This window comes from Micropterus salmoides, unplaced genomic scaffold, assembly GCF_014851395.1.
Source record: "Micropterus salmoides isolate LMB-PRFRI ecotype aquatic unplaced genomic scaffold, ASM1485139v1 Ms_hic_scaffold_5, whole genome shotgun sequence".
NCBI lineage: Eukaryota > Metazoa > Chordata > Actinopteri > Centrarchiformes > Centrarchidae > Micropterus > Micropterus salmoides.
Genome location: NW_024044237.1, coordinates 32335817 through 32362588, shown reverse-complemented (window position 1 = coordinate 32362588; position 26772 = coordinate 32335817). Strand labels below are relative to the sequence as shown.

General features: G+C 39.8%; 1 protein-coding gene across 3 annotated transcripts in view; it reads left to right on the top strand.

Moving 5' to 3' along the window:
- Positions 1-25894, top strand: part of pde6a (phosphodiesterase 6A, cGMP-specific, rod, alpha) — a 37759-nt gene extending 11865 nt beyond the window's left edge. Inside the window, exons 9-23 of one of the 3 annotated variants that reach the window (XM_038698849.1) lie at positions 280-327; positions 2017-2166; positions 2932-3075; positions 4569-4634; positions 5077-5223; positions 6030-6137; positions 7275-7384; positions 8293-8380; positions 8703-8803; positions 9274-9381; positions 9464-9527; positions 13967-14041; positions 15837-15920; positions 20648-20816; positions 24717-25894. In XM_038698849.1, coding sequence (XP_038554777.1) covers positions 280-327; positions 2017-2166; positions 2932-3075; positions 4569-4634; positions 5077-5223; positions 6030-6137; positions 7275-7384; positions 8293-8380; positions 8703-8803; positions 9274-9381; positions 9464-9527; positions 13967-14041; positions 15837-15920; positions 20648-20816; positions 24717-24787 — 1533 coding nt within the window. In that variant the 3' untranslated portion in view covers positions 24788-25894. Of the gene's footprint in view, positions 1-279; positions 328-2016; positions 2167-2931; positions 3076-4568; positions 4635-5076; positions 5224-6029; positions 6138-7274; positions 7385-8292; positions 8381-8702; positions 8804-9273; positions 9382-9463; positions 9528-13966; positions 14042-15836; positions 15921-20647; positions 20817-21090; positions 22486-24716 lie in introns of those variants that run through there. The other 2 variants (XM_038698851.1, XM_038698850.1) reach the window with 2 other exon arrangements.
- The last annotated feature ends 878 nt before the right edge of the window (positions 25895-26772 follow it).

Here is a 26772-nt window from a genome sequence, read left to right as displayed (position 1 = left end):
CAATAAAACTCCTGAACATGAACATCCTTGAGAACATGAGAGCAAAGATCTCCTCCTCCTACTAGCTATTTTCATATTCTTATTTCTTCCAAACATGGACTTTTATATTTGTAATCCCCACCTTTACAGATTAAACAGGGAATATAATTATAAAAAGTTTTAGATTCGTAGGATTAACATTAGTAGTTTTCTTCCAGAGCACCCCACTCACATTGTAGCAACTCCCATCAAATATCATTCTCAATTTTGTTATTGATTCTTATTTCCCCTTTTCAACAGATTTGCAACATAATGAACGCAGCTGAGGATGAATTTTTCAACTTCCAGGTAAGATGGTCTAAAGATGGAATACAAACCGAAACAAAATCAAGGACAATGAATTGTATGGTATTAAATAACTTTGTAAAACACCCAAACATCAGTTTTTCATCAAGTCTTCAGTATGTTCTTGAACACACCGAAGGGGCTGAAGTCCATCAGCTTAATTTATTTCTGGAAATGATTCCTGCACAATGTTTTTCATTGTAAATGGCTTAATCCCCAATGATAACTTTATAAACTAAAGAAGTCTGGCTTATTCTCTTATCTAAATGAATGAGGAATCAGGCAATTGATTGTGCTTTATTGCGTTAATTGTGTAAAAAACTAAGTGTTGCATTTACAGGAGAAAATGTTAAATAATTAATCAGTGAAATGAAGCTACAGTAGTTGAACCATTTCTTTCTTAATTTTAATTTTAACAGCAACATAGCTCCACCCTCTATAGATGTTGCAGTTTATTAAACACTTGCTACTTTGCTTCCAAATTTGATTAATATGCGGGAAAACTATGATGTACAAATTATTAACTGTACTAACTGTACTGTATTAATTGATGTTCAATATACATTTACATCAATGGTTTGGCAGACGCTTTTGTCCAAAATGAGGTACAAATATGATCATCCACAACCGGTATGACATTATTTTGATTCACACTCAAATCTTTCTGTACATTAACACAAGTTGATGCAGTGAGAAATTGAGCAATTTTACTCATTATCTGTAATCACATAATCAGATCAAAAAGTAATAGATAACAATAGCATTTTGCTGTCAGTTTACAGTAATTGCACAATGTGGTGAGCCTTTACTCTTGAGAACTCTTGAAAAAATTTATTAAAAACTAACTTAGCTATAATGGGGTCACATGTAACATAAAAGACCACCAGGGAACAATAATAAGGAGCGATTCTGCCAGATAGTCCTAACTGAATAAATGATATGTTCCTCATTCTCTGCTCTCCTTACTTTAAATTAGTTTCCTGGGGGCAATGAAAGGCTCATTGTATTTATCCTTATTATACTTTTTCTGATACAGTGGTAGCCATTGTGGCTGCTCGTACATTGATGCTGGTTGTGCACTGCTGTTAATTAGTGTCTGAAAGTTAACATGAAAATACACCTCCTCTCTTACACAGGTTAATCTCAGTCTGAGGTACATTGGGAAACTGGAGTTGTTTTGTGATGTGTTGTAATTGACCTCATGAGAAAGCTAAGGAAAGGTCTGGTACTTAAAACATTTACTGTGGTCTGTTTTGTTTCTGTGTTGTATTGCGGTCTATCTGTAGAAATCAGTCTGTTGGCGTGTACTACAACTAATTATAACAGTATGCTGTTTGAGCAGTAAGTCCATCAACAAAAAGTCAACATGCCAATTGACAAAAGGGGGTTTGGTAGTGGCCTATAACAAAAAGGCACGCAACGTCTAAACCGATTTGCATAACGTGACCAAAGACAATGAGCAGGTGAATTATTGATTGGTTCATATTTTTCTCTGAATGTAGACGGTCACATTACATTCCTGTAAGGAAAAAATAAAATAAAATTAGTGATACAAGTAAATAAAGGCCTGTAATCATATCAAAGTAACAATGCAGATGAAGCTTTTTCTTATTTTTAGTCATTGAATTAATGTATGTTTTGTGTGTGTGTGTGTGTGTGTGTGTGTGTGTGTGTGTGTGCATGCGCGTACAGACAGAGCCTCTGGATGATTCTGGCTGGACCATTAAAAACGTCCTGTCTCTGCCAATTGTCAACAAGAAAGAAGAGATAGTGGGTGTGGCCACGTTCTATAACAGGAAGGATGGGAAACCCTTTGATGAAATGGACGAAACACTGATGGAGGTAGTGTGTGTGTGTGTGTGTGTGTGTGTGTGTGTGTGTGTGTGTGAGACATCGCTGAGTCATTGGTTTATAAATACATACAGCGTTTGCATTATTTATCACTGGGCCTTGAGGCTTTTTACTGAGGTTTCTGTATCTGCCTCACTACTCAGAGTGCAGTTAAAATACACATGACAATTTGATCATCAGCTGTTCCTTAAAATCAAAGAAAATTTTTCATTTTGATATTTGAACATGATTTGAATTACTGTAAAAACGTGATTTGACCAAAATCTACTTCAAAAGCTTTTTAGATTTGATGTTTTAACGAACAGTATTTGGTAATGTTTCCCAAACAAACTGACACTAGTGAAAAATAAGTACAGTTTACTTCTTGTACTTAACTTGATCCTTTACATTTGAATCAAATTTGTGCTCTTACTCAGAAGAAAATGTTATACTTTTGAATTGTAATAGATTATGCTACCCACTGGATAAAATGTTGCAACGTTAAAGTTCTGCTTTTACTTTTGATACTTTAAGTATGTTTTTCTCATAATACTACTGTATACTTTATTAACATTTTAAATGTAACCACGGACTGGAAGTAATGCACACTGTTTTTACTTGGGTATGGACTGAAGAACGTAGTTAGTGTGAGCAGTGATAGCCACTGGGGCTGAACAGAAGGCAAAGAGTGTCACCTACTTTTTTTCGTCGACACACCTGCCACCAGTATTGGCTATTAACTCTCCCTCACTCTCTCACTCACGCACACATGTGTAGTCTCTTACCCAGTTCCTGGGCTGGTCGATGCTGAACCCTGACACCTACGACAAGATGAACAAGCTCGAGAACAGGAAGGACATCTTCCAGGACATGGTGATGTACCACGTGAAGTGTCGCAAGGATGAAATCCAGAACATTCTGGTTAGTAAACGTAGAAAATAAATCAACTACTGCAAGGATAACTTTATCACCAAAACATTTTTGAATCTGACAGAATTTTAGATTTATTCATCCGTAAAGATGATTTGTGGTGGTTTTCTGCACGTTTCCGTTCTTCTAGAACATTTCCAAACAATTTCAAAAGATGTTTTTTCACACATAATTGTACTTTTGCCAGGTTAGAAAAGCCTTGGGGGGAAAAAACATTTACACCAACATAGACCATTTTATTTATTTATACAGGTGCATCTCAGAAAATTTAAATATCGGGATAAAGTTATTTTTTTCCATAATTTAATTTAAACAGTGAAACCTTCATGTATTCTAGATTCATTACAAATAAAGTTACAATTTCTTTTTTTTATTTAATCTTGATGATTAAGGATTACAGCTCATGGAAATCTAAAATCTATATCTCAAAATAATTGAATATTAGAATAAAGAATGTATAATTCTCCCCCAGGGGTAGAGCCATTGCAAAACAAAACAACATGCTTTGAAAATACACCGTTCTTCTGATACATTGAACGTAATAGTAGACAACACATTTATATTTAACTAAACCTGTGTTTGCATATGTGTGTGACCATATTTTGTGTGTGTGTGCGCCATAAAGAATTTGTCTTTTTCTTTGATCTGCACCGGTATGTTCAGCTTGCATGGGCACGTGTTGCAGACCAAAAAAAAGCACATGAAGTAGGAGCTTTTTCTCTGTGTGCGGTTGTGCTTGAGGCCAAGTTAGAGGTGTGTGTGTTCTGCATTAAAAGTGCAAAGTTAAAAGAAATTAGTTGGCATGTAAAGACTCTGTCTGTGTGGAGCATAATGTTACTAACATCAATTTAGTGGTGGCTGAGAACTACAAGTTACAATGACAACCTCACGTAAACCATGGAGAAGATCACAACAATAAACCTAATCAAATCATGACCTAATGGGTCAAAGGTCACACTGCCCATGGACCCAGCTTTCAGCTAACATTGATGGTGTGAATACCTGGAGGATTGTGAGAGACTGAGCTCAGTGGCTCACTTTCATAATAAAGATTCAGTTTAGGTCACACATACTTTAAAATTTAGTAACATCTTGAATGAAAAAGTTGTTTAAATGTTGAAATTAGGGGATATAGGGTTTTGGTGAAATTAAATAAAGATGAAGAATGTGTTTTGCACCAGGAATGGCATTCCCAACCCTGCAAAGTTAGTGCCTTGCTTAATCCTTTTGATATTTGTGCTGAACGAAATCAGTCTCCTGCAAAGCAGTCAGTTGATGTGGATGATATAAACAGGAGGGTGACCATCGTTTATAAACTGAAATAAGCTGTCAGATTTTCTATGAGGTGATTTGTCAGTGGACAGGTCGAGAGACACACAACAAAAGCAGCGAGATGACCTGCTTTGACCTTACATCAGAAGTCAGTTGATTGATGTTGAATCGTTTTAATCCAAGGTGAGCATTGATGATGTGTGTTTTCCCAGAACACCAGGGAGAGATGGGGGAAGGAACCAGATGAGTGCGAGGAAGAGGAGCTGCAAGAGATTCTGGTAAATAAAACAACAACAAACCAAACAATGAAAAACATCCAGCTTTTGTTTCAGGAAATTCCACGAAGGCCAAATCCATTATCCACACAATTCCTCTGATTTTACTGAAGCTACCATGATTCTGTGAAGGTGGATCAAAATAGGGGGAAGTGTAATGTTTGTTATGAAGGACACACCACCATGTTGGAAAAATGATAACAATGACGACAGACTGTAACATTATATTTAATCCACAGATAAAACCTGTGACCTTTTTGCATATACTGTAGGGTTTCTAGTTATTTCACTTTCCTACCAAACTATGGGACTGTTTTGTGTCTTGAAAAAGTATTAGTATTCTACATGTGACTATTTTGACAGTAGGATCAACACAAAGCCTTGATAAATGATTGCAAAAATCTATAGTATAAATTTATATACATTTGTCCGTCTCTGTCCACAGTCGGAGGTCTTGCCAAACTCTAAGAAATCTGAGATCTTTGAGTTTCACTTCTGTGACTTTGAACACAGTGAACTGGATCTGGTGAAATGCGGCATCAAGATGTACTACGAACTCAAAGTGGTGGACAAGTTTCACATTCCCAGAGAGGTGGGTAGTTTGTTAATGAGTTAATTTGTTAGTTAGAAAGCATGATGATATTTTTCAGAATTTTGCAAATTGAATTTCAGTGCTCTATAAAGAAGAGCTTCAATTTCAAAAGTGGTGTCATACGTTTGCAATGCATTAAACTGACGCTTTGACAAAAATAGATTTAAAATGCTCCGTAAATGCTCCGTATTTAGACCAACTTTTGTAGAGCAATGGGATAACTCAACAATTCTATGTATGATGCAAGACTGCTGTTATTAAGGACGGCCTTCCACACCAGCAATCTGTGAAAACAAGACTAGAAGAAAAGGAGCCATCACTGTACTGCTTTTATTGTGACACAGAGAGCTCAAAACTATAACTGTCAATCTGCAATGCCTTACATAAGACAGAACCTTTTATAACCTTAGTCTGTTTAATCACTGCAGAGTTATTAACAGAAATTTGTTGAATAATCATGATATGATTCAGCTGAAAGTCTGAGGATACAGTGAGAGAAGTGAAAATTGTTGGTCCTGGCTGTTAAGCTTCTCTGGTTATTGGGAAGTTAGGTTTTGAAGCTTACATGCAATATCAAGCCACACATACAGATGGATGTTCTCTTCTCTCTAAAACTAAAGCATGTGTGTCTGTTAGCCTGTAGTCATTAGCAGTGGCTAATATTTAAGAAGGTGCAGCTATTTGTATGTTTTAAAGATGGTATAGAAAAACTATATAGCAGACGTATTCAGTTAAACTTTGCAGTGGTGGTTGTTTTTTTACTATCATGTAAACAGAAGTTAAAAGTAGAAAACTGTGTTCTGCAGGCCCTGGTGAGGTTCATGTATTCGCTCAGCAAAGGCTACAGAAAGATCACCTACCACAACTGGAGACATGGATTCAACGTCGGACAGACCATGTTCACCCTGCTGATGGTGAGATAAAATGACTCACTCGTCCCCCCCCCCCTCTATCCTTCCATCTCCCACCTTTCCCTAAGTACTCATCAATCCCTCACCTACTGCTCTCAATCTTGCCCCCCTCATCCAATCAACCCACTCTTCTCCTCCTCCCTATTTCCTCATATTTCATCTTTCCTGTTCCTCCTCTCTCTGATTCAAAGTAATAAACATTCTTTCTCCTCCCCTTTCAATCCTTGTAACGTCATCTGGGATGTACCGTATATATGATGATGCTTGTGGGCGTGTGTATGTATGTGTTTGCACATAAACAAGCGATAATGAAGTGTCTGTAAATGAAAAGTGAGCAATTGTTGCCTGAAGTATTCATTAATAAGAAAGCCAGTGAGTGTCATATACATGCAACCAGAAAACCGGTGAACCTGTGCGTGCACTTCTTGCATTTTTAACTAGTGTAACTAGTAACTATTTTAAGACTAGTTCACACCACCCAATTTTTAGCCCGATTTGTCGGTCGGAGAGCTCGGTGACCACCAGGCTGTGATCGGTGTTAAATCAGTGGTTGATCTGTGTTCGCCAGTCGTTATGTGTGAACTACACAAGGAAGCATAAAAACCACTCCCCGACACATCACTGGCACATTGCCGATGTCAACCAGATATCTACCACGCCAAATATCTGGAGGAGTCGGCCGACTCGACATCCACACACATCCAGCCAATGAGAGCAGGCAGCTACTTTTTCACTGCAAAACACTTTTCACTCCCCTCCAGCTCTCTCTGTAGCTCAGACAATCCCTGCTACCTACGTGTGCTAATCCATTCTTTCACCCATATTTTCTGTCTTTATAATTGCTATCTTTATAATAACAAAAGTTTCGCGTCATTTCCCGTTTCACATTTCACATGTGTTTTCTTGACAAAACGTGGTTTGGAGACCAGCGTCGAGTTCTCTTGTAGTATGTCACCCCCTGTCACTGATCAGTCACGTAGTGTGAACGCCACAGCGACTTGAAGTCGTAAGTTGTGTAGTGTGAACAGCATGGCCATCGGCCGATGCTGAAAGTCGTATAGTCTGCACGAGTCTTTACTGTATCTTCTCTCATGCTCTCTTGCTTTCTCTTTTTGATTTGTTTATGTTTTGTTTTCTTAGACAGGTGATCTGAAGCGTTACTATACAGACCTGGAGTGTATGGCCATGGTGACCGCTGGCTTCTGCCACGATATTGACCACAGAGGAACAAACAACCTCTACCAGATGAAGTAATTGCTACCAGGGAGTGGAAAGGGGGAAGTGGGATTGGATTAATTTGTATTTTTAAAGAAGCTAGTGATTTTAGTGAGTTGATTGTCCTTTGTGAATTGGCCTATGATTAACTCAACTTCACTTTACACCAATAATTTATTTATACATTTCTTTGTATTTACATGATTTATATATATGTGGTTGTTTCTGAAAAACAGTTCATTTATCTTCTGTGTTTATCTTTTAGGCGTTTTTTTTTTTACAATTACAAATATTAGTCAGTCTGTGAACGCTGAGGCTGTTACAATTATCGACTTACCGGTATACATACATAACAGTTGCTAAGGCTAAAAGAGACCAGCTAAGTAACAAGTAGTATAAACAAAGAGCCTACACAATACAATACATGTATTCAGTAGTAGCTCGCAAGTGAGCATCTTTTGGTTGTGAGAGCAGTCACTAGTCATACACTGTAATGCAGCCTCATAAGAAGACTGGCATTGCCCATACAAGTTAAACAGCTAATCTAAGCAGATAGCGAGTAGAGATACATTAAAATTTGGTTTTATGTATTACTCACTGCTACCATGACCCAATTTATTTCTGCCATTTTGGAAGTCTGACTGTTTGGATGTTCTGAGACTGTTTAATTGACTGTGACAGCAGCCACTCCTCCTCTGTACAGACAAGCTGACCTCAGCTCTTTAGGTGAAGGTAACGTCAAACACTGAGAACATCAATGAGCCTATATTGACCAGATACACCTCCTGCTGCTCTGCTCCACCTGCTGATGGATGAGCTAATGAGAGCCGCCATTAGCCGCGGACACAGCAGGCCAGGCCCACCCTGGGTTTAACATGCATGATTTATCATAGTGTAACCTCCCAACATGCTGTGTGTGTGTGTGTGTGTGTTTTGTTTCCAGGTCTGGTAATCCTCTGGCAAAGCTTCACGGCTCCTCCATCTTGGAAAGACACCATCTGGAGTTTGGCAAGACTCTGCTGAGAGATGAAGTATGCTGCAGTACACACACACACACACACACACACACACACATACATGCATACAGGGGTGGACACATTAACCCCTGGACAAATGTACAATGTAAAGCAATGCAACAGTCCTGCAATAATTATAAAGAGCTAGCCTCTCTTCATCTAGTGTGAAAAAAAAATTTTCCCCACCATTTAGCAATGTTTCCCACAAGTCTTTGCCTTGCTTATAGAAGCTGCAGCTGCCAATCAGGGCTTATCCCCACCCCTGCATGCTCCCCTGTTCTTTCTTAAGCTACCTGGTGTTCATGTCGAGACTTTTTGACTTTCTCTTGCGTTTCAGAGTTTGAACATTTATCAGAATCTGAACCGCCGTCAGCACGACACAGTCATCCATCTCATGGACATTGCCATTATTGCCACTGACCTGGCTCTCTACTTCAAGTCAGTACAAAAGCATACAAATACATAAAAACATGAATTGCTCAAACAAATTGTAATCCCATCTGTCCAATTGTTGATTGGCACATTTAATAGTTATTTCATATTGTTTATTGCCATTGCATAAGTTAAATGAAAATATAAACATTGACTTCATAATTTGATTTTGAAAAGACAATAATTCATTAATTTAATAAAATTAACTACAGAAAAAGTAGATTACAGACTGTAATGGATTAAATAAGGATATTCTGATGTGTTGAAAAGGATCAAAACAGAATGACACATAATACATGTTCATACCTTTTTTATTATTAGAAACACCTCTGGTCATTTGTACAGTAACCAATACGGCAATATCAAGTGAAGGATGCACATATTTAGGAAACTGTATCACCAATGTCTTGTACAGCACATGAGATAAAGATGGATAAAACTACCAGGTATTGGAGCTGTGTGTTGTTTCTGTGCAGGAAGAGGACAATGTTCCAGAAGATTGTGGACCAGTCCAAGACCTATGAGAACTGGAATGACTGGACCAAGTACATGATGCTGGAGACCACACGCAAAGAGATTGTCATGTAAGCACAAACACATACACAACGGCACGTACCAACACATATATACAGACATAAAGATCTGAGTCATGTGTTGTGTTTCCAGGGCCATGATGATGACTGCTTGTGACCTGTCTGCCATCGCCAAACCGTGGGAGATTCAAAGCAAGGTACACACCTGCCTCACTAACACCCTGCCGTTCACAATAATAGGACACACACTCATACACAGGCACCAGGAGAGGCTCTTAGAGGGGGAACCAATGATAAAGTAGACAGAGAATGACATTTTGTCAGCACTGCCATTTCTCTCAGTGGCATTCAGCAGTGAGTCCTGACGGCCTCATGCATCAAAAGGAACTTGGTGCTTTTCATTCCCCTCATCACCACCTGGCAGGCTCAGCATTTTATTTCAGTTAACTATGTAATATACACATTTCTATCGAGCCTGCACACACAGGCATATCAATATGAACAGGACGCATCTCTGGCTGGACGACAGCCGCTGCTGGAGGGTAATTCTTTACCTTATTTGTCTGCAATTTACTGGAAAACATATACTCTTTTCAGTAACACCTGCTTCATATTCTTATACACACACACAGGCAGAGATTCATAGCGACTGCATCAACATAGAACCCATTATAAAATCAGTCATGGTAATTTAAAGCAAAGCTAGTTGAGTGCTTGTGAAATGTTTGATGCAACATTTGTTGACAGAAAAACTAAAGATAATAATCTGTTGTGTGTCTTAGGTAGTGGTTGGGAACCCCAAATGACTTGCCAAATAAATCAGAAGATTTGGGTGATGATTAAGAAAATAAGAAGGCGGGAAAATATGGATTTCTGCACACAATCTGTTCTGTTTGTCAGATTTTCTGCCAATCTGTGTGTAGTTGATCATTTTCTAAAAATCTCTAAAAATGATTCAAATTACTTGAGGGAAAAACATCACTGGTGGAACTGGTCTTATCCTTAGACCTTTAATCAACCTTTAATGAGGGGGGTCACAAGTAGACATAGCTTAATTTCAAGGGGTCACAAGCTAAAATGTTAGGAACCACTGATCTAGAAAATGAGAAGGTGCACTGTGCTGTTAGCATGCATCATTAAATGAGATATTTAACTTTTTTTCTCCGGTGCTTATTCCCTGGTTCATTCACTCCCTTTCTCAGAACAGAAAATATCTCACTTGGTTGAAGTAGTATATTGCTGTGAATGAGGAACAAACACTCTTAACAAAGTCACATCACTGCTTCAAACTTAAGACGTGCTTGACTTTCCCTTTAAAGATGGGGATATTATTGAGAACAAGGCTTTGACTTTTTCAAAAACCCAAGTTGAAACTAATTTGAACTAGCATTTAATTTCTTCAGATTCTTTTAAAACGCAAACCCCCATGTAGCCTAATCCAGGGTTTGACAGGGAATACAATTTGTCTATAGCAAACACAAGAAGAATTTATAAGCCTAAATGAATCATAATTAGTCTTTACCTTATGCTTATGCTTCGTTTGAAATCTTCCAAATTATCATCAAAGTCCAATGTATTAGTCTGTTCACCATGAGATAAAGTTGAGGCTTTTTTACGTCATTGTAATCATTTTTAATCATGGACAAGAGAGAGAATGACCACTGCTCCTCCTCACCCACCAACAGTATGTTGTAACAGGATTTTGTGTGGCACCAAGTGGGCTGTGGCCAGAAGGTCAGATTTGTTTCCCACAATTTATTTTCCCACATTGCTGGTAGTGGCCACTGTGTAGGCCGACCCATTTGCCCCAATTGCCAGTCTGAGCCTGGCTGGCTTCTTAGTCATCCAGGTCATAGTTATCCAAGGAAGGTTAAAAACAACTGGACTTGGTTGAACATACGTGTAGCTTCTCATCCAAGATGGGCCTTTGTTAAAAAACAGCCACAGAAGAAGAACAACACTACGGGGGGATGAGGAAAAGAAAACACAACAACATAGTGATTCCATACATGTTTGGAGTATCAGAGAAACTCAACAAACACCATATCCCTGTGTTTGGATAGCAGTCCACCAGAAAATTGCACACCCAATCACAAGAAAAGCAATCTAGTGTATGTTGTCCAATGCATTGAGGAATGCACAGACCTATATATTGGGGAAACAAAATAACCTCTGCACAAATGCATGACCCAACGAAAGAAGGGCCAACCTATATCTGAAGGATAAAGGCCCCTCTTCTGAGGACAAAAAAATATTTTAGACAGGCAGGAGAAATAATTTGAAAGAGGAGTCAAGGAATCCATTTACACCTGAGTGGAGAGACCATTTCTCAACAGGGAAGCGGGTTTGCAACAACACTTATTCCCCATATACAATGCTGTCCTTTCATCCCTTCCCAGGAGACTGAACAAACACTCACATTTGGCCTCAGGTGAGATGGTCGTTCAGATTCAGACTTGGTCTCCAACGACCATAACGGCTGTCATCACAACAGCCAGAAGCACAAATGACCCAATCGGTATCCATCAGCTTGACAAAAAAACCACAGAGGTTAAATAGCTGGGACTCCCTGCTGGTCAGTCAGAACTAAAGGTCCCTATTGGACGAGAGGTCTTTTAGTATCTTCAATTTTGAATTTGAACAGATTAAATATTTGAATATGTTTTCCCATATTCAAAGAATTTAAAGTGAAAACTGAGAGCCGAATTGTTCAGAAATGATTTTTTAGTTAAAGAAGCATAAACCTGGAACTCCTGATGTCTGGAAAAGCTGAAATATCAGCATTAAGTTAAGTATAAGTATATCAATTTGGGGTTAAGAATCATGCTTTTTTTTACAGTTTGATGTGGTGGATAGTATGTCAAGGGAGGTTGTGGGGTCAGCTATACTATCGTCTTCAATTTTTGTTGAAAGTTGGTGCATAAAATGAGTAATACCAATCTGCCACACAAATAGGATGATTTATCCATTTAAAAGCTTTCAGGCACTTTAATTCAACATAAATCCTTTTTACTCACCTTTTTAGTACATTTTTGAATTCAAACCACCACCCCTTTTCTAAAAAACCTCCGTCACCTCCAGGCTCCTATAATCAAAATGTCTGTATATTGCAATTGTATGTCAGAAGTACATGACATCAAACTGTAATGAATCTACTGTACTGACTCCACTATGAGAAACTATGCAAGCTGATATAGAACAAAACATCTCATCATATCAAACTGAAAGAATATCTAACCATATGAAGTGTTTTTGTATTTTTATTATATATTCATTGAAAAGAAAATAAGTTGTTTATGGCTTCAGAACAGTTCTGTTTCTTGTCCTGCATTGCACAACCACTGCAAATTATTCCACATTTTAATTTTTGGCAGTTTTTTATTTTTTTTCTGGTTCGATTTCACCTTTGTCTGCACCTGGTGAGTCAGCTGTACAACCCACACACAGAGTAAGGATATCTATCTACAGCACCATCTGCCCTCTTGCGAATTGTGCTCTAAAAGTAGTTTGATGACTAAGTCTTCCCTTTGGAGGTGAATTCCACCCTGAATACTGCAGTAACATATCGTAGCTGTCATATGATACCCTCCAAACTCCAGTTTTGGCAACTATCATGTACAGAGATACCTATAGATACCAGAATTTTTAATGGAACAAAAGTGAATCTTTGAGCAAGATTAATCTGTTATAGCTCTACCTTGTGATATAAGTTGATAAGATGGTCGGATTCCTACATAAAACTCTTCTGAAGTATAGATGAATTCACACTGAGAGGTGAGAGAAGATAGATGACACTCTCTAAGATGTTATGGAAAGTCAAAAGCTTGAGCTGCTTTATTCTTGATATTCAAGGTTTTCTACTGTAAAATTTATGGCTGACTATGGCTGGCTTATTTTTCACATACACAGAATATCTGTGTACAGGCTGCACCAGCCTCATGGCAATTGTTCCTTCAAACTGACTTGATGACTAACTCTTTCTAAAATGAGGTTTCTACCCTGAATACAGAATTCACATATTATTCATCAGAACTCACGTTGCTCCGTTTAAGGTTTGTGAGGGCAGACAAAACAGGCTTTCATCTCATCAAGACACAAAGCCTGAAACCGCCACGTGAGCTGTGAATAAGATTCTCATATGTAGGACAAGCTTTATAGGATGATTTTAACATGGACAAGAAGATTTTCTGCTTGATAAAATGATACTAAAATTAGTCTCTTGGAAATCGTGTTCCAACAGCAGCTACTGAATATGACCGCTAGTGTCTTAAAGGAGAATTCCACCAGAATAGATTGTGCTGAAATTATTAGTCTTAATGAATTTGTCAGATCAGTTTTGATAATCAAGTAATCGTACTTGGACAGTTCGCTTCACAAAACAGGCAACTTAAAGATGACATCTTTTGCGCTGGGAACTTTTGATGTAGTAGCCCTATCATACAGACATATTACCTATAACACATATTTGAAAACCGCGATCCCTTAATTTTTCAAAAACATTATAAAGCAGCTTGGTTTTCAGCTCAACCATTACAAGGACCGAATGAAATAACAATGTGATGGTTTTTATTGTCTCTTTTTGTGAGACAAATTTTTTTTTGACAGACCTCTCAAAACTTTGTGGTTCACCCTCTAGGTGGCGCTGTCTGTAGCTGCAGAGTTCTGGGAGCAGGGAGACCTGGAGAGGACAGTCCTGGAGCAACAACCTATTGTAAGGACACGCTTGAGAAGAAGGTTTATAAGAAGGGAAGCAGTTGACATCCTCTCAGCAAGAACAATAAATCCCCTCTAGCTCTTGACCTCTGACCTTTAAAAAAAGAGGATTTCCCTTTGTAAATCAATAAAGCATAACAATTATTACTAGATGTGTTATGGCAGGAACTAGAAGAGTGTGATTTAAACTAAAGCATTTGTTTACCAAAATCTAAGGCAGATTTGCAATTATCTTACATATTCACATGGGATATGATGATTTCATATATGATTACTTACTACTTGATGAAATATATTTTTATTGCTGTGACATGAAAGACATGTCTCATTTTGATTTAAAATAGGATCAAATCCAAATACCCGTGCAGGCTGATCCGTGATCAATTTGATATTTCTTTAGGATTTTGTGTGGTAAAGTTAAGGCAGATTTTGGCCATGATTTTTTGTTGAAATATCCAAAAAACTAGCAGGTTTTAATGCCAATAATCTGAACAAATGTGAACATGATCCTATAGTTTGAACTAGCACACTAGTTAATAATGCAAAAAAACGTTAAATATGTGATTTTGTCTTCTGTCATTTTTCAGTGTTTGTTTTTCATATCTTTCCAGTTTCAACTTTTTATCAGTTTGTGCCAGTGAGCTACAGTTTGAGAGGAGGGGAAAGAGGATTTGGTGCAGGACATGGCTCTCCTCGGGGCTTCAATTTAGGATGGAGAGCAGCATTGGTACAATGAGAAAGGAGAACAAGAGACAGAAATGCAGTTTGAAGACAAAATGAAAAGACAGATTTAGTTCCCTGTAGCAGTGGTATTGAGCGATGTACAGGCCATTATGTGGAGCACTGATACAGAAAGAGCGGACATTGTAGCCCTAACCCAGCCGACCATGCCCTCCCCTGGCTCTCGCTCCTCCATACTGCAGTCGTGTCTCTCTCCCCTCGCTCTGTTTTATTCCCTTGTGTCCTTGAGACACTTGAAGTGTGAGAAGCACCATCCCACACTCTCACCTCACAGTGCTCTGAATTTAATAGCATCTGTGTCAGCAGGGAAAACTTTTCATTTTGTATCAGTTTGTATTGTCCCAGCAGTCGATCTGTGACTCACTGTGGTCTGACAAGAGCAAAAAAAAGACTTTAAAGAGGCTGCAACACTTTATCAGGAAATGTAGGTGGGCAATTTTACCAGCAATTACAGCCAGCTTGAACTTTCTCTGACAGGTTTATACGGTCCACTGTTCTGACAGGTACACCAGAATGTGAATGTGGCTGCTAATGTGAATCTAATATAACTTTACATGTTCGTTCAAACTTTACATTTGGAAAGGACACACTGCAGAATTAGAGCCCTATTTTACAAGAATGCAGAGTTCACATTTTGTTCTCTATTTTTTTTAAACCAAATAAAGTGATGCTTGTCTATAAGGACTGCTCAATCTCTGCTGCTTTTAGGAGACTAGTTGGGCTTCAGGTTGTGATTAGATGCTAAACATTTATTTTGCACAAACTGGGTGAATCAACAGTTTCTCAGTTAGTTAGGATGGATCGCACAGCCTTTTTGTGATTGGTCTGTAGCTGATGAAAAAGGTATATGTTTACAAAAAAAGTCCCCTGTCTGTGAGAAAAGTTGTATACACTCTGTTAAAGCTATGATAACTTAATTTGTTTTATTGCAGTGATATATTTTGCAGCTGGTTACATAAAAAATCCCTGTGCTATTATTCCTGTAATATTTGAATCGTATACATTGTTTGAACACTTTTCTCTCTCTCTCTCTCTCTCTCTCTCTCCTTCAGCCTATGATGGACAGAAACAAAGCGGATGATCTGCCGAAGCTGCAGTGTGGTTTCATTGACTTCGTTTGCGCCTTCGTGTACAAGGTCATACGTTACACCACACAAACACACAAACAGACATGTCACCATGCCATGTTTGATCACAAGACCACCTTTTAAGGGTATCTGTCTTATCTTGGAATTTATGGCATTTTAACTTCATTCTTATTTAAGATGATTCAGGTGTGCAACTGGATTACCATAAATGACTTTGTTTGCACCATCTGAGACTCATTTGTTATTGTTAGTGTTATAGGTAGGACTTTCTATGAAGGTCATCGCTATAATGACTTATGCATCTATTTATAATAATAATAAATAATAATAATAATGCTTCCATAAGACATTATATCAATTGTTATAATCACTTACAAACATGCATTCGGCACTATAGCAAAGTTCATAGGCCATAATGACCTTTTGACCTTCTGTGCGCCAAGAATCTGACCATGTCCCATAACACATTATAACCATCGATTCTGCCTCGTTATAAATATAATTTAGTCACAATTTAGAATTTGTGATATAAAATGGAATAATAGCTTATAGTAACGTTCAAAGTTATATAGCATGTCTGTTTGTTTTAAGTAAATGTTAAAATGTCAATCCCTGTATAATATATTACAGGTGGAAATAATACCATATGAAGTAATTATAGGAACTTGTAACACTATTTGTTTTAGGGCTGGGCACGTTAACGCGTTAACGCATTAATTAATTAACGCCGACAATTATTTTATCGCACGTTAACACAGTTTTTATTTTATTATTATAAGTTTGAAAGTCCGTTGCTCACTGGCTCTGAATACACATACAGTCAAACCATGGGCCACAGGAGGGGCGGGATGTTGATCACCCGTGATCCGTTATCACGGCAGCAGGTGAGCCGCCTGCTTGTTAATGACGCAATCAAACAACTCAAACAGTCGAAACCAACGTCTGCACCCTGTGTTCAATGTTGCTTTACCGTTACCTGGTCTGTGCTTGTAAAATATCCACCGCGACTTGTAACATCATTTCAAGTTTTTAACCGAATGAAGTCTGTGCGAGTGAACACACGCACCAACCCCGCTACACAACACAACCCCCCATGCCATCGTCCATCCCGATGTTTCAATGTAGTTTTGTAGACATTGTCCCAACACTACTGAACAGACCGTTCCCCTTCGAGGGAACTCGAACTGCGTCGGTGACGACACTATGGGAACGCCTCTGGGCGTGGCAGGGCTGAAATCATGAATGAAACTACTCCAATCCTATTGGCGTTGCTAGAACAGTAGCGTGTGACGCCGTAACTGGAGGCGTATATAAGCACGCTGGAACACCGGACACATTAGCTTTTTTCTATTCAGCAGGCACTCTGGCATGTTTGAGACTACAAAGAAGTACGACCACAAGAGGAAGTTTTCTTACCTGGAAGGAAGTCTGGCAGAGGAGATGGCTGGTGAGCAGTTCAGGCAGTGTGTTTCCCATGCCCGCACTACATCACGGCTGGGGACACTCATGCCCTGTGTGTGTCTTGTCTGGGGATACCACATGCCCAGGCAGCTCTTGAGGGCGCTGCTTGGGGCCATTGTGAGGCCCTGCCCCTGAGGGTGCTGAGGTCCCGTGCGGCTCTCTTTTCCGAAGACGGTCGGATGCGCACTCCCCGTGGCTCGGGCCCGGTGGTCGCTGAGGTGGCACGGTGGCTTCGGTAATGGGGCTCCCAGCGCGACATCTCCGAGGGCATCGGGACTGCCGAGGCTTTTTCCCGTTCCTCGTCTGCTGGCTCCGACTCCCCTCTTCCCCGTTCGGGAGCCCGCTTCTGGGCTTCTCCCGCTCGAGGTGTGAGCCCGGAGAGGCCGCGGCTGTCTGGCTCTGAGGAGCTCGATGTGCTCTGCATTATGGAGGAGGAAGACTTCCGGGAGCCGGAGCAACGTCATCAGTCAGCGCCCAGCTATGACGAGCTCTTGGAGGTGGTGACACGGGCAGTGGGCAAGCTCCAGCTCGATTGTGCCAAGACACACATGCTGTGAGTAAGCTGGATGAGCGCTTCCTCCACACCGGTCTCTACCTTTTTTCCCGGATTTGCATGACGAGTTGTGCAAATCCTGGGGCGAGCCCTTCTCAGCACGTCGGACTACTCCCCCGCTCCGGATTTACAGCGACGTCACAGGGGTTAAGGGTTTCGGCTGTGGGACAATGCCCCGGGTTGAGGATGCTTTGGCCAGCTATCTCTCACCCAGTCTTGCGTTGTCCCTTAAAGAGCTGGCGCTGCCCACCACGCCATGTCGCGTGACATCTGCTCTGGTGGGCAAGGCGTACATGGCGGCAGGCCGGGCTGGTGCAAGCCTGCACACGATGGCAGTGGCGTACCAGTATCGTGTTCTTCCATTTGGCCTACCACTCTCCCCTCGCACGTTCATCAAGTGCATGGATGCAGCTCTTGCCCTGATGAGGCTCCAGGGCATCCGCATACTGAACTACATCGACTCATTTTGGCTCAGTCTCGAGAGTTAGCGGTTCGGCATCGAGATGTCGTCCTCGCCCACCTTCAGCGTTTGGGGCTGCGGCTCAACACAAAGAACAGCGTGCTGACGCCCGCCCAACGGACTACGTTCCTAGGGGTGGTGTGGGACTCGACGACGATGCGGGCCCACCTGTCGCCTGCACGCGTCGGGTCCATATTGTCCTCGGTGACCAGAGTGAAGCTAGGCCGCACCATCACTGTGAAACACTTTCAGAGGGTGCTGGGTCTCATGGCGGCAGTGTCTAACGTAATCCCGTCTGGCCTGCTGCACATGAGAGCCCTGCAGTGGTGGTTAAAATCCAAGGGATTCTCCCCGAGGGGAAATCCGTTCCGTCTGATATGGGTTACGAGCAGGTGCCTTTGTTCCCTGTCAGTATGGATGAAACCTTGGTTCCTGTCCCAAGGTCCCGTGTTGGGAGCGCCATGTCGCCGGACAATTATTTCAACAGACGCCTCACTCACGGGGTGGGGCGCGGTCATGGACGGCTGCTTTGCGAGAGGCTCCTGGCAGGAGCAACATTCATTTCATCATTTCTCTCTAAATTGCCTGGAAATGTTGGCGGTTTTCAGAGCTCTGAGAAGTTTTCTGAACCCGCACTCCACGGTCGCCACGTCCTTGTTAGGACCGACAACATGGCAGTGGTGGCCTATTTGAATCACCAGGGGGTCTGCGCTGGAGTTTGCCCCGGGGAGGGTCAGAGCCATCCTGTACCCCTGTCCGGGCTATGTCCCTAAGGTTCCGTCTGTTTCATCCCCCACCTCATGTGGCAGCGGAGGACAGGAGACTTCATCTGCTCTGCCCTGTCAGAGCGCTGAGTATTTACACTCTGAGGTCCTCGAGAAGGGGAACAAGACACTGCTTCGGTCCGCCACACCTCCCCCGCCTGGAGTGCCTTGCTTCATAGCAAGGAGCTAATGTGTCCGGTGTGCCGCCGTGCTTATATACGCCTCCAGTTACGCCATCACACGCTACCATTCTAGGAATGCCAATAGGATTGGCGTAGTTTCATTCATGATTCCAGCCCTGCCCAGAGGCGTTCCCATAGTGTCGTCACCGACGCAGTGTCAACCCAAGACGTTTCTGCTGCTCCCTGATAAAAGATACCTGATGCTGATACCTGTTCAAAAAAAAACAAGAAAACTGGACTCTGATGGTAACTTGTTTTAACAAGCTAGATAAAAGGTAATGCCCTGGCAGTAGCAAATAGCTTTGGTTTAATATTTGATTTGATTACATGTTAATGATTAAGTTGAGATTTACAAGAAATATTTTATTGCTACTGTGTAAAGGGAATACTGCTGGTAAAAAGCACCTTATTTGTTTAAAGTATTTGCAAACCATATGTTATTACACTTTTGTGTATATAGCAGTACATTTAAATTAAAATTGCGCAATACACTACTTTAGAATTCATTATTCAATTTTATGCGTAACAATATGATTAATCGCAAGAAAATCATGCGATTAATCGCAATAAAAAATGTAATCGTTGTCCAGCACTAATTTGTTTGCTTTAAGTAAAGTGACATTTTGCACAGGAAAAAGTTTTTATTATTAATGTTTCTTCACTTTATGAACAACCTGTATGAATTTTGGACATTTTGCAGTTTAGCACAAAAACACAATTTAATTACATCAAGGACACTCATTCTCAGGATGGTGAGAGATCGCTCAAGAGAAGACCTGTTGCCAACCATATAACATCATGTAAGAAGAGGCTCAGATGTTGTCACAGATGAATGGCGAGCCTATGGACAGGCCCTAACAGATGCAGTGGACAATTGGAGACATCGTGGCAACTGCTCCACAAAACTTTTTAAATTTAAAAGGCACATTTAATTGAATGGGAATACTGGTTGGGCAGTAGGGGTGAGAATCTCTTGGCACCTCACGATTCGATTTGATTACAATTCAGAGGGCGGCGATCCATCTTGATGCATCTTTTTTTCTATGTTATTTATGCATAATTACTAAGCATTTAATGTGCACATTAAAATCCAAATGAAACGTCTCCTCAGTTGCTTAAAAGGACTACTTTACATCCCTAATTTACTTAACTAGCTTCAGCTCCTCCGTGGTCACCAGCATCCATCCTTTAACAACCATTTATTATATGCATAAGTCACTATAGCGATGACCTTCATAGAAAGTGTTACAGTGTTATATTTATATGATTTAATAAATATTAACTGGATCTAAAAGCTGTATTGATTTGATGTGATTTGATTTGTGTTGACTTGTCCTCCTCTCCTGCTCCACCAGGAGTTCAGTCGTTTCCATGTGGAAATCACCCCCATGCTGGACCGCCTGATGAACAACAGGAAGGAGTGGAACGCCCTGAAAGAGGTGCATGAGGCCAAACTGGCTGCCCTCGAGGAGGCCAAGAAAGCCAAGGAGGAGGAAGCTCAGAAAGCTGCAGCAGCCAAACAAGGTAGGAGGCTCTCAGACATGTGAGCACACACAAACATTACATTTCTCTATTTCATGTGGGATGTAAATGCCTCTGAGCCTAAACGGTCCATGTGCTAATTTTGAGGTACATTCGAGTGAGATTTTAAACATATCCATCTGGAAAAACTGTAAAAAAAAAAAAATTTTATGCACTTTTCATGGTGTCACTTTAAATGATAAAATAACTTTCTCTCTGTTTTCCTTCCTTCCTTCCTTCCTTCCTTCCTTCCTTCCTTCCTTCCTTCCTCCTGCAGCGGAAGCAGCCCAGTCAAAGACCTGTATTCTCAGCTAGAGATGCTACAACAGTACTAGGTTGCTTGCTACATGGTTGTGGTCCAGTGCTAGGTTTCGTGAAAGATCCTTTTTTTTTTTTTGGTGTTATTTTTGAGATCTCACCTGAAAGATCCAGTTTACGGAGAACACGTCTCTCACTTCAGAATACCTGTTACAAATGGCTATATTTAATGTATGTCTTTATATCTTTTATCTGTCCTGCTTTCCTTCTGTGCTGCTTCTTCTTTTTAATCTTTTGATATCGTATTACTCAATACATGCACTTGGCTTCATGGTTTGTTCAGGTGTTTGTGGGAAGCTCCCATCATCTTTGAGTCAGCTACCAAAAGCATTACATGCAGCAAGCTACTTATGTAATCCTAAAGTCAAACCTGTCAGACCAACAATAAGGAAACATGGACCTTCTCATTGGGAAGCTTCTTGCATTGAAAATGTTCCTGCTCACATTGCAGTGTTGAATGTCAGCTACCTACAGGCCTTTTGATTACACCAACATGAAGACTTTCCACAAAAATCACTATTTATATTATGTTTGTAGTGACTGTATAAATAGTGTCTCTTTTAAATTGATGTCTAATGCTATACTGGTGTTAACTGAAACTATCAGCTGCCCAAACCATCAGTTTGTTCCTTTTTAAGAGTCGAATGAAAGTGTGGCTGGTGGCTTATCCGCAGATGGAATCCAGATCCAAACTTTAATCCACGCCAAATTTTTAAACTTGTCTCGAGATTAAACTTAATACATTTGGGTCAGCTGGAAAATTCAATGCACGTGCTCTAAGATTAGTATTGCTATAAGTATTTACTGTGGTAAAACAAACAAAAACAAAATGGATTTGGTTGAACTTGTGTTGGGTCACAGGACAGGAATAGTAATGTGGATCCTTTGTGATGCAGTTTTATGAACACAGACGGGTAAACAGCTCTGTCTAAAAACATTCCACACCGGACATGTCGTATTGCATGTGAATCAAATGTCAACAATAGTATTTTAATAATTTTTGGCTCAGGTCTTGTGGCATTAGCTGTGTTGACACTTTAGTATCAGCTTGTTTTTCCACATGCTGTCAAATGATCTGAATATATAACTTTGTAATGCAAATCAACATGAAACATAAGTAGATGTATGCTGCGAAATACATGTCTATTGTCTCGTTCCGTCATTGTTTGGTTACAGACAGTTCGTTTTCTGCTCTGCAGCATTTGTTTTACTGTGTACTTAGATTTTATTTAAGATAATATGTTGATTTCAGCCTTTTTAGCATTATATACAGTACCATCTTTCCCATGCTATTCAGTGTAAAAAGCTGGTAAATACTTGTGCTGAAAACTAAAGCGAATCAATATAGGCAAAACTGTGTTTCTGTTGACTAATTTCTCACACTCAACACAAAATGTATGTTGTGTGTACAGTATATCCAATATAAAAAATAGTGTCTCCTGAACTATTTCACTTTATGTGGAATGAATCTAGAATATATGAAAGTTTCACTTGGCTGGCCAAGTTGTGCCAAAATGTATTTCCTCATAAATTTCAAGGCATGTAAAAGAAATAATCGAATTCTAATTATCTTCATCTCAAACCACAAATGTTTATTTGTGCAACAAGAAGGTTATCAGGCTTTTACATCTTTCTATGGTTTATTTATTATCCTTATTTCCCCAATTAATTTGCTTGGAAAAACAACCCAGTAAGCACTGATTTACAAAGGAGTTCTAGGTTAGAACTGGTTGGCTAGTCAGGTTGTAATTAATATATTTCAACATGTACTGTAGTTACTGCCTGCATTATGCTGGCTTAATGCTGTTGTAACAAAACATAACTTTTGTTACCACATTTAGCTCAATTTGAATTTATATCCTTAGACATCGTTCAACCTTCAAATAACAAACTACCTCAGATGCATGGAGCAGCTGTAGAAAAGTTGTTGCAAACCTGTTGTCTTTTTCACTGTTAAACTTGTAGATGTTTGAGAAGTAATCATCTGGAAACTGGCCGAATAAGAGTAACTAGATATTTGTGTGGATGAGAGTGAATTGTCTGCAGCACGGATGCAGGATTGCTGCAGGAAGCATACATAAAAGACAACTTACACAACAGCTGACAATGTATAAATATCTGCCAGCTGCATTATTCATTTGCATGTGTTTGTGTTTGTACACATTAGCTAATTTTCCCACCTAGAGCTAGACATAATACTGTTACAAAACACAATATGACTCCAGTGTGGGATAATGAAAACTGATCGCTACTGGAGCCACAGCAGGGAGCAGGACACGAGCTAAATTCATCATTGCCCATCCCACCCTCCTTCACACGATGTAGTAATTTAGCATAGATACATAATCTAAGTATGTCGTCACTGATGTATGACGTAAGTCCTCATGACGTAAGGGCATGCTGGGAGCTCAAAGGATTGCCGTATATGGTGGTGATGATCAGCGGAGCTTGCAAAGCTTGGCTCTGACGCAGGGACAACCCGTGACTGCAGAGAGAGAGGGGGAGAGTAGCAGCTGCAGAACAACCAGTGAGCCTACAGAAAGGGAGCTTTCTAGCAGCGATCGGGGGCAGTCGTGACTGCAGAGCTGTCAGCCTGCAAGCCACAGCCGAGAGAGCCATGCAGGACTATTTATAGGACGACTAGGCCGGCTGCAGTTTCTAAGCAAAAGAGTTTGCTCAGGCTTTCGTGCCCCAGCAATGCATTCTCATCAGCATTTTATAATGCATACTTGTATGTATTATATTTAGCCAAAGCTCTGATCACACTAGAGTAACCTGAAATTCACCAGTGTTGTGTGTGTGTGCAGCACTCAGACCACAGATATAATCAGGGCAAATAAGTTTAGGATATTTTGTATAATCTTATTCCACACAGTTTAACAGTATTGTATATATTTACCATACATATTAACTTGTTCCAACTCGGTGATAAAATGTTTACACTGCATTTATTGATTTTTTATTTTTTATGGCTGCACCATTCCATCATTCTAGCTGTATTTTGCATCATTTTAGACACATTTAATCATCCAGATATTTATGATACATTTGGAAACCTTTGGATCTCCACTCGAATTTCAAAGAAAGTCATATGGGCCACTGTACATTGATCAGTTTAAGAAAATGTAAATTAACATAATTCATCAGAGAAAGTTTTATCTCGGTAAATGTTATCAACAGCTAAATGTTAGATTATTCAATAATAATGACCTGATACAAAGAAAAGCCATTTAAACATTTTAAAGCTGTATTTAACAAATGTGTGGCATTTCTACTAAGCAAATTACTAAAAGGTTAATTGATTGTTAAAATCATTATCAATAAAATTTCTATAGATCAACTAATCACTACAGCAGTCAATACTGTATAACAACTTAACTGACAACTGAGTCTTAAAGAGAATACAAGCACCAAGAACAGTGTGAAATAATAATGATGATAATAATAATTTGAATTTCTCATTTTTCAAAGAAAAAAGTGTATTAAAGTTACACAAACTGTGAGAGATGTTCTGTGATCTCAGGAGGATGCAGTGATGTGACCTTTTTCTTCATGTCTTTTCTCACCTTTCTTTTATACTTGCAGAAATCATTTCAGGCACAGCAGGTGTGGTGTATGTGGCTGCTTGGATCAACAAGTCTCATGAGGACAGTTAAGAGGCTTATCCAGCAACTCGGGCAATATGCAGGATCTGTGCAGAAGCCAACCATATCACAAACTGCAACACATTGAATTTGCATGCATCTGTTTGGTGATATAGCACCAAATACTACTGTACTGTGAAGCCATTCTCCATAGATCAAAATCCTCTGCGGTGTCAGGATATACAGGAAATACATTATATTTAACCTAAATTCAGCCATGTTGAAGTTAAATATCTTTTTGTGGGGCCAAGATAGCCATTAAAGCAACATTGTGTAAGATGTGTTTTTTTGGGGGGCGAGTGTAAATAAGCACAATCGTAAATAAGGACAGCTGTACATGTGCATTTGTTATGATTACATTACCATCAAAAACTGGCAAGTTGCCAACTTTGCTAACACAGCCACACAGTGTCCTGTAGCTTGCTCATCACTTTTTCTCGTCCTTCCTCCAATGTCGTCTTCGGTCTCTTCGCAGCCCGTGTCATGATATCCATACTAAGAATACTGAGCTTCATCCAAAGAACTTACATTGTACATTATATACTTTTTGCTTGTTCTTATAGCTTGCTTGTTGAAGAGTCGTGTTGGTTCTGTAAACCATTATGCCGTTGTCAATATAAATGTCCTGTGTGGGATTCCAATGTTACGTAGCGCAGTAGTTAACGCAGTAGTTAGCACAGTGAGCCTCCATTCATCCTATTACAATTCAGTGTATCATCAAAATGATTATGAAGCTGTTATTTTAAATAGAAATACTATGTAATGCTGCTTTAATATAGCACACACACACAACTGTAAAATTAAAACATCAGTAAGGCAGAACAATGAATAACATAAAAATAAAGCCAAAACTTGTAATTTATTCTAGCTTTAGGTAAAAAATTAAGTTAAGGCTAGGCAGAGGTCTTGGGTTATATGCTCTCATTTTCTGCAAGTGTGTCACACTGACATCCACTGAATGTATCGGTTATCAGTGTGTCCTTTTGACTTTATACTGTTCTCTGCAGTGTTTGCTCTCTGAGCTCAGTGTCCCAAGCCACTCACTGTGGCAGATATGAACCTCATTTGTAAAGTGAATTTATCGCAGTTCAATTTAATAAAAGATAAAACTTACCTTCAGAACAGACAGATTATTGTCTGGATCTTCCAGACATCTGTAGCTCTGTATTTTTCATTTTACTTCTTTCTTCTTTACTTAATTTCACTTGCTTTCTGTTCATAGTAGAATTGTACAAACTATCGTGGCCTCTTTTTGTCAGCATTGTTGAGGATGCTGTCATCTTGTTTGAGTAACCTTTATTGTACTTTTTTTATTGGACAAAGTTGACTGGAGGATCCATTCTCGCATTCAGTGTAAGCTCAGCATTGTGGCTGGTCAAATGATCCATACAATAGTATCATAAAAGTTGCAGGTTCTGGATGTACAGAAAGACAGGTTAAAAGTGATGAGATGCATTTTTTCACCAAAGTTTCAGGGACAAATTAACCATCAGTGTCTGAGATATGTGCATGCATTACAATGTAAGAGGGAAAGAAGAAAGGGATGGCTAAAACAAATAAGCAAACAAATGTGCCCCAATCCAGCACAGGCTGATCAGTGTAACTTTGAAAATGTCATAAATGTATCCACAATGTGATGTACTAGAATGGATAAGCAAATCTTTTTCACTCAACATGGTGGGTGTGAGGGACGGGAGTGTCTTGTCCTATGTCCCTGTCAGAATTAAGCTGAAGCTCATGGGGACGACATAGTGTGTCTAATAACTCTGCACTGCAGAGCAGCTCTGTTTGCTGCAGTCACGACTGGCCCACAGAAACAACCAAACAGAGGACAGCAGGACATGAATGGCTGACAGGATTTCTAATCGTCTGCTATTTCCTCTGGCTTTGGGCTTTACAATTAAACAACAGAAACAACAAAAAATTTTATTCTGTGGGAATTTAGATTGTTGGATGCGTTGCTACAAGCCTTTTGGTTGATTTATAACAAGTGAGAG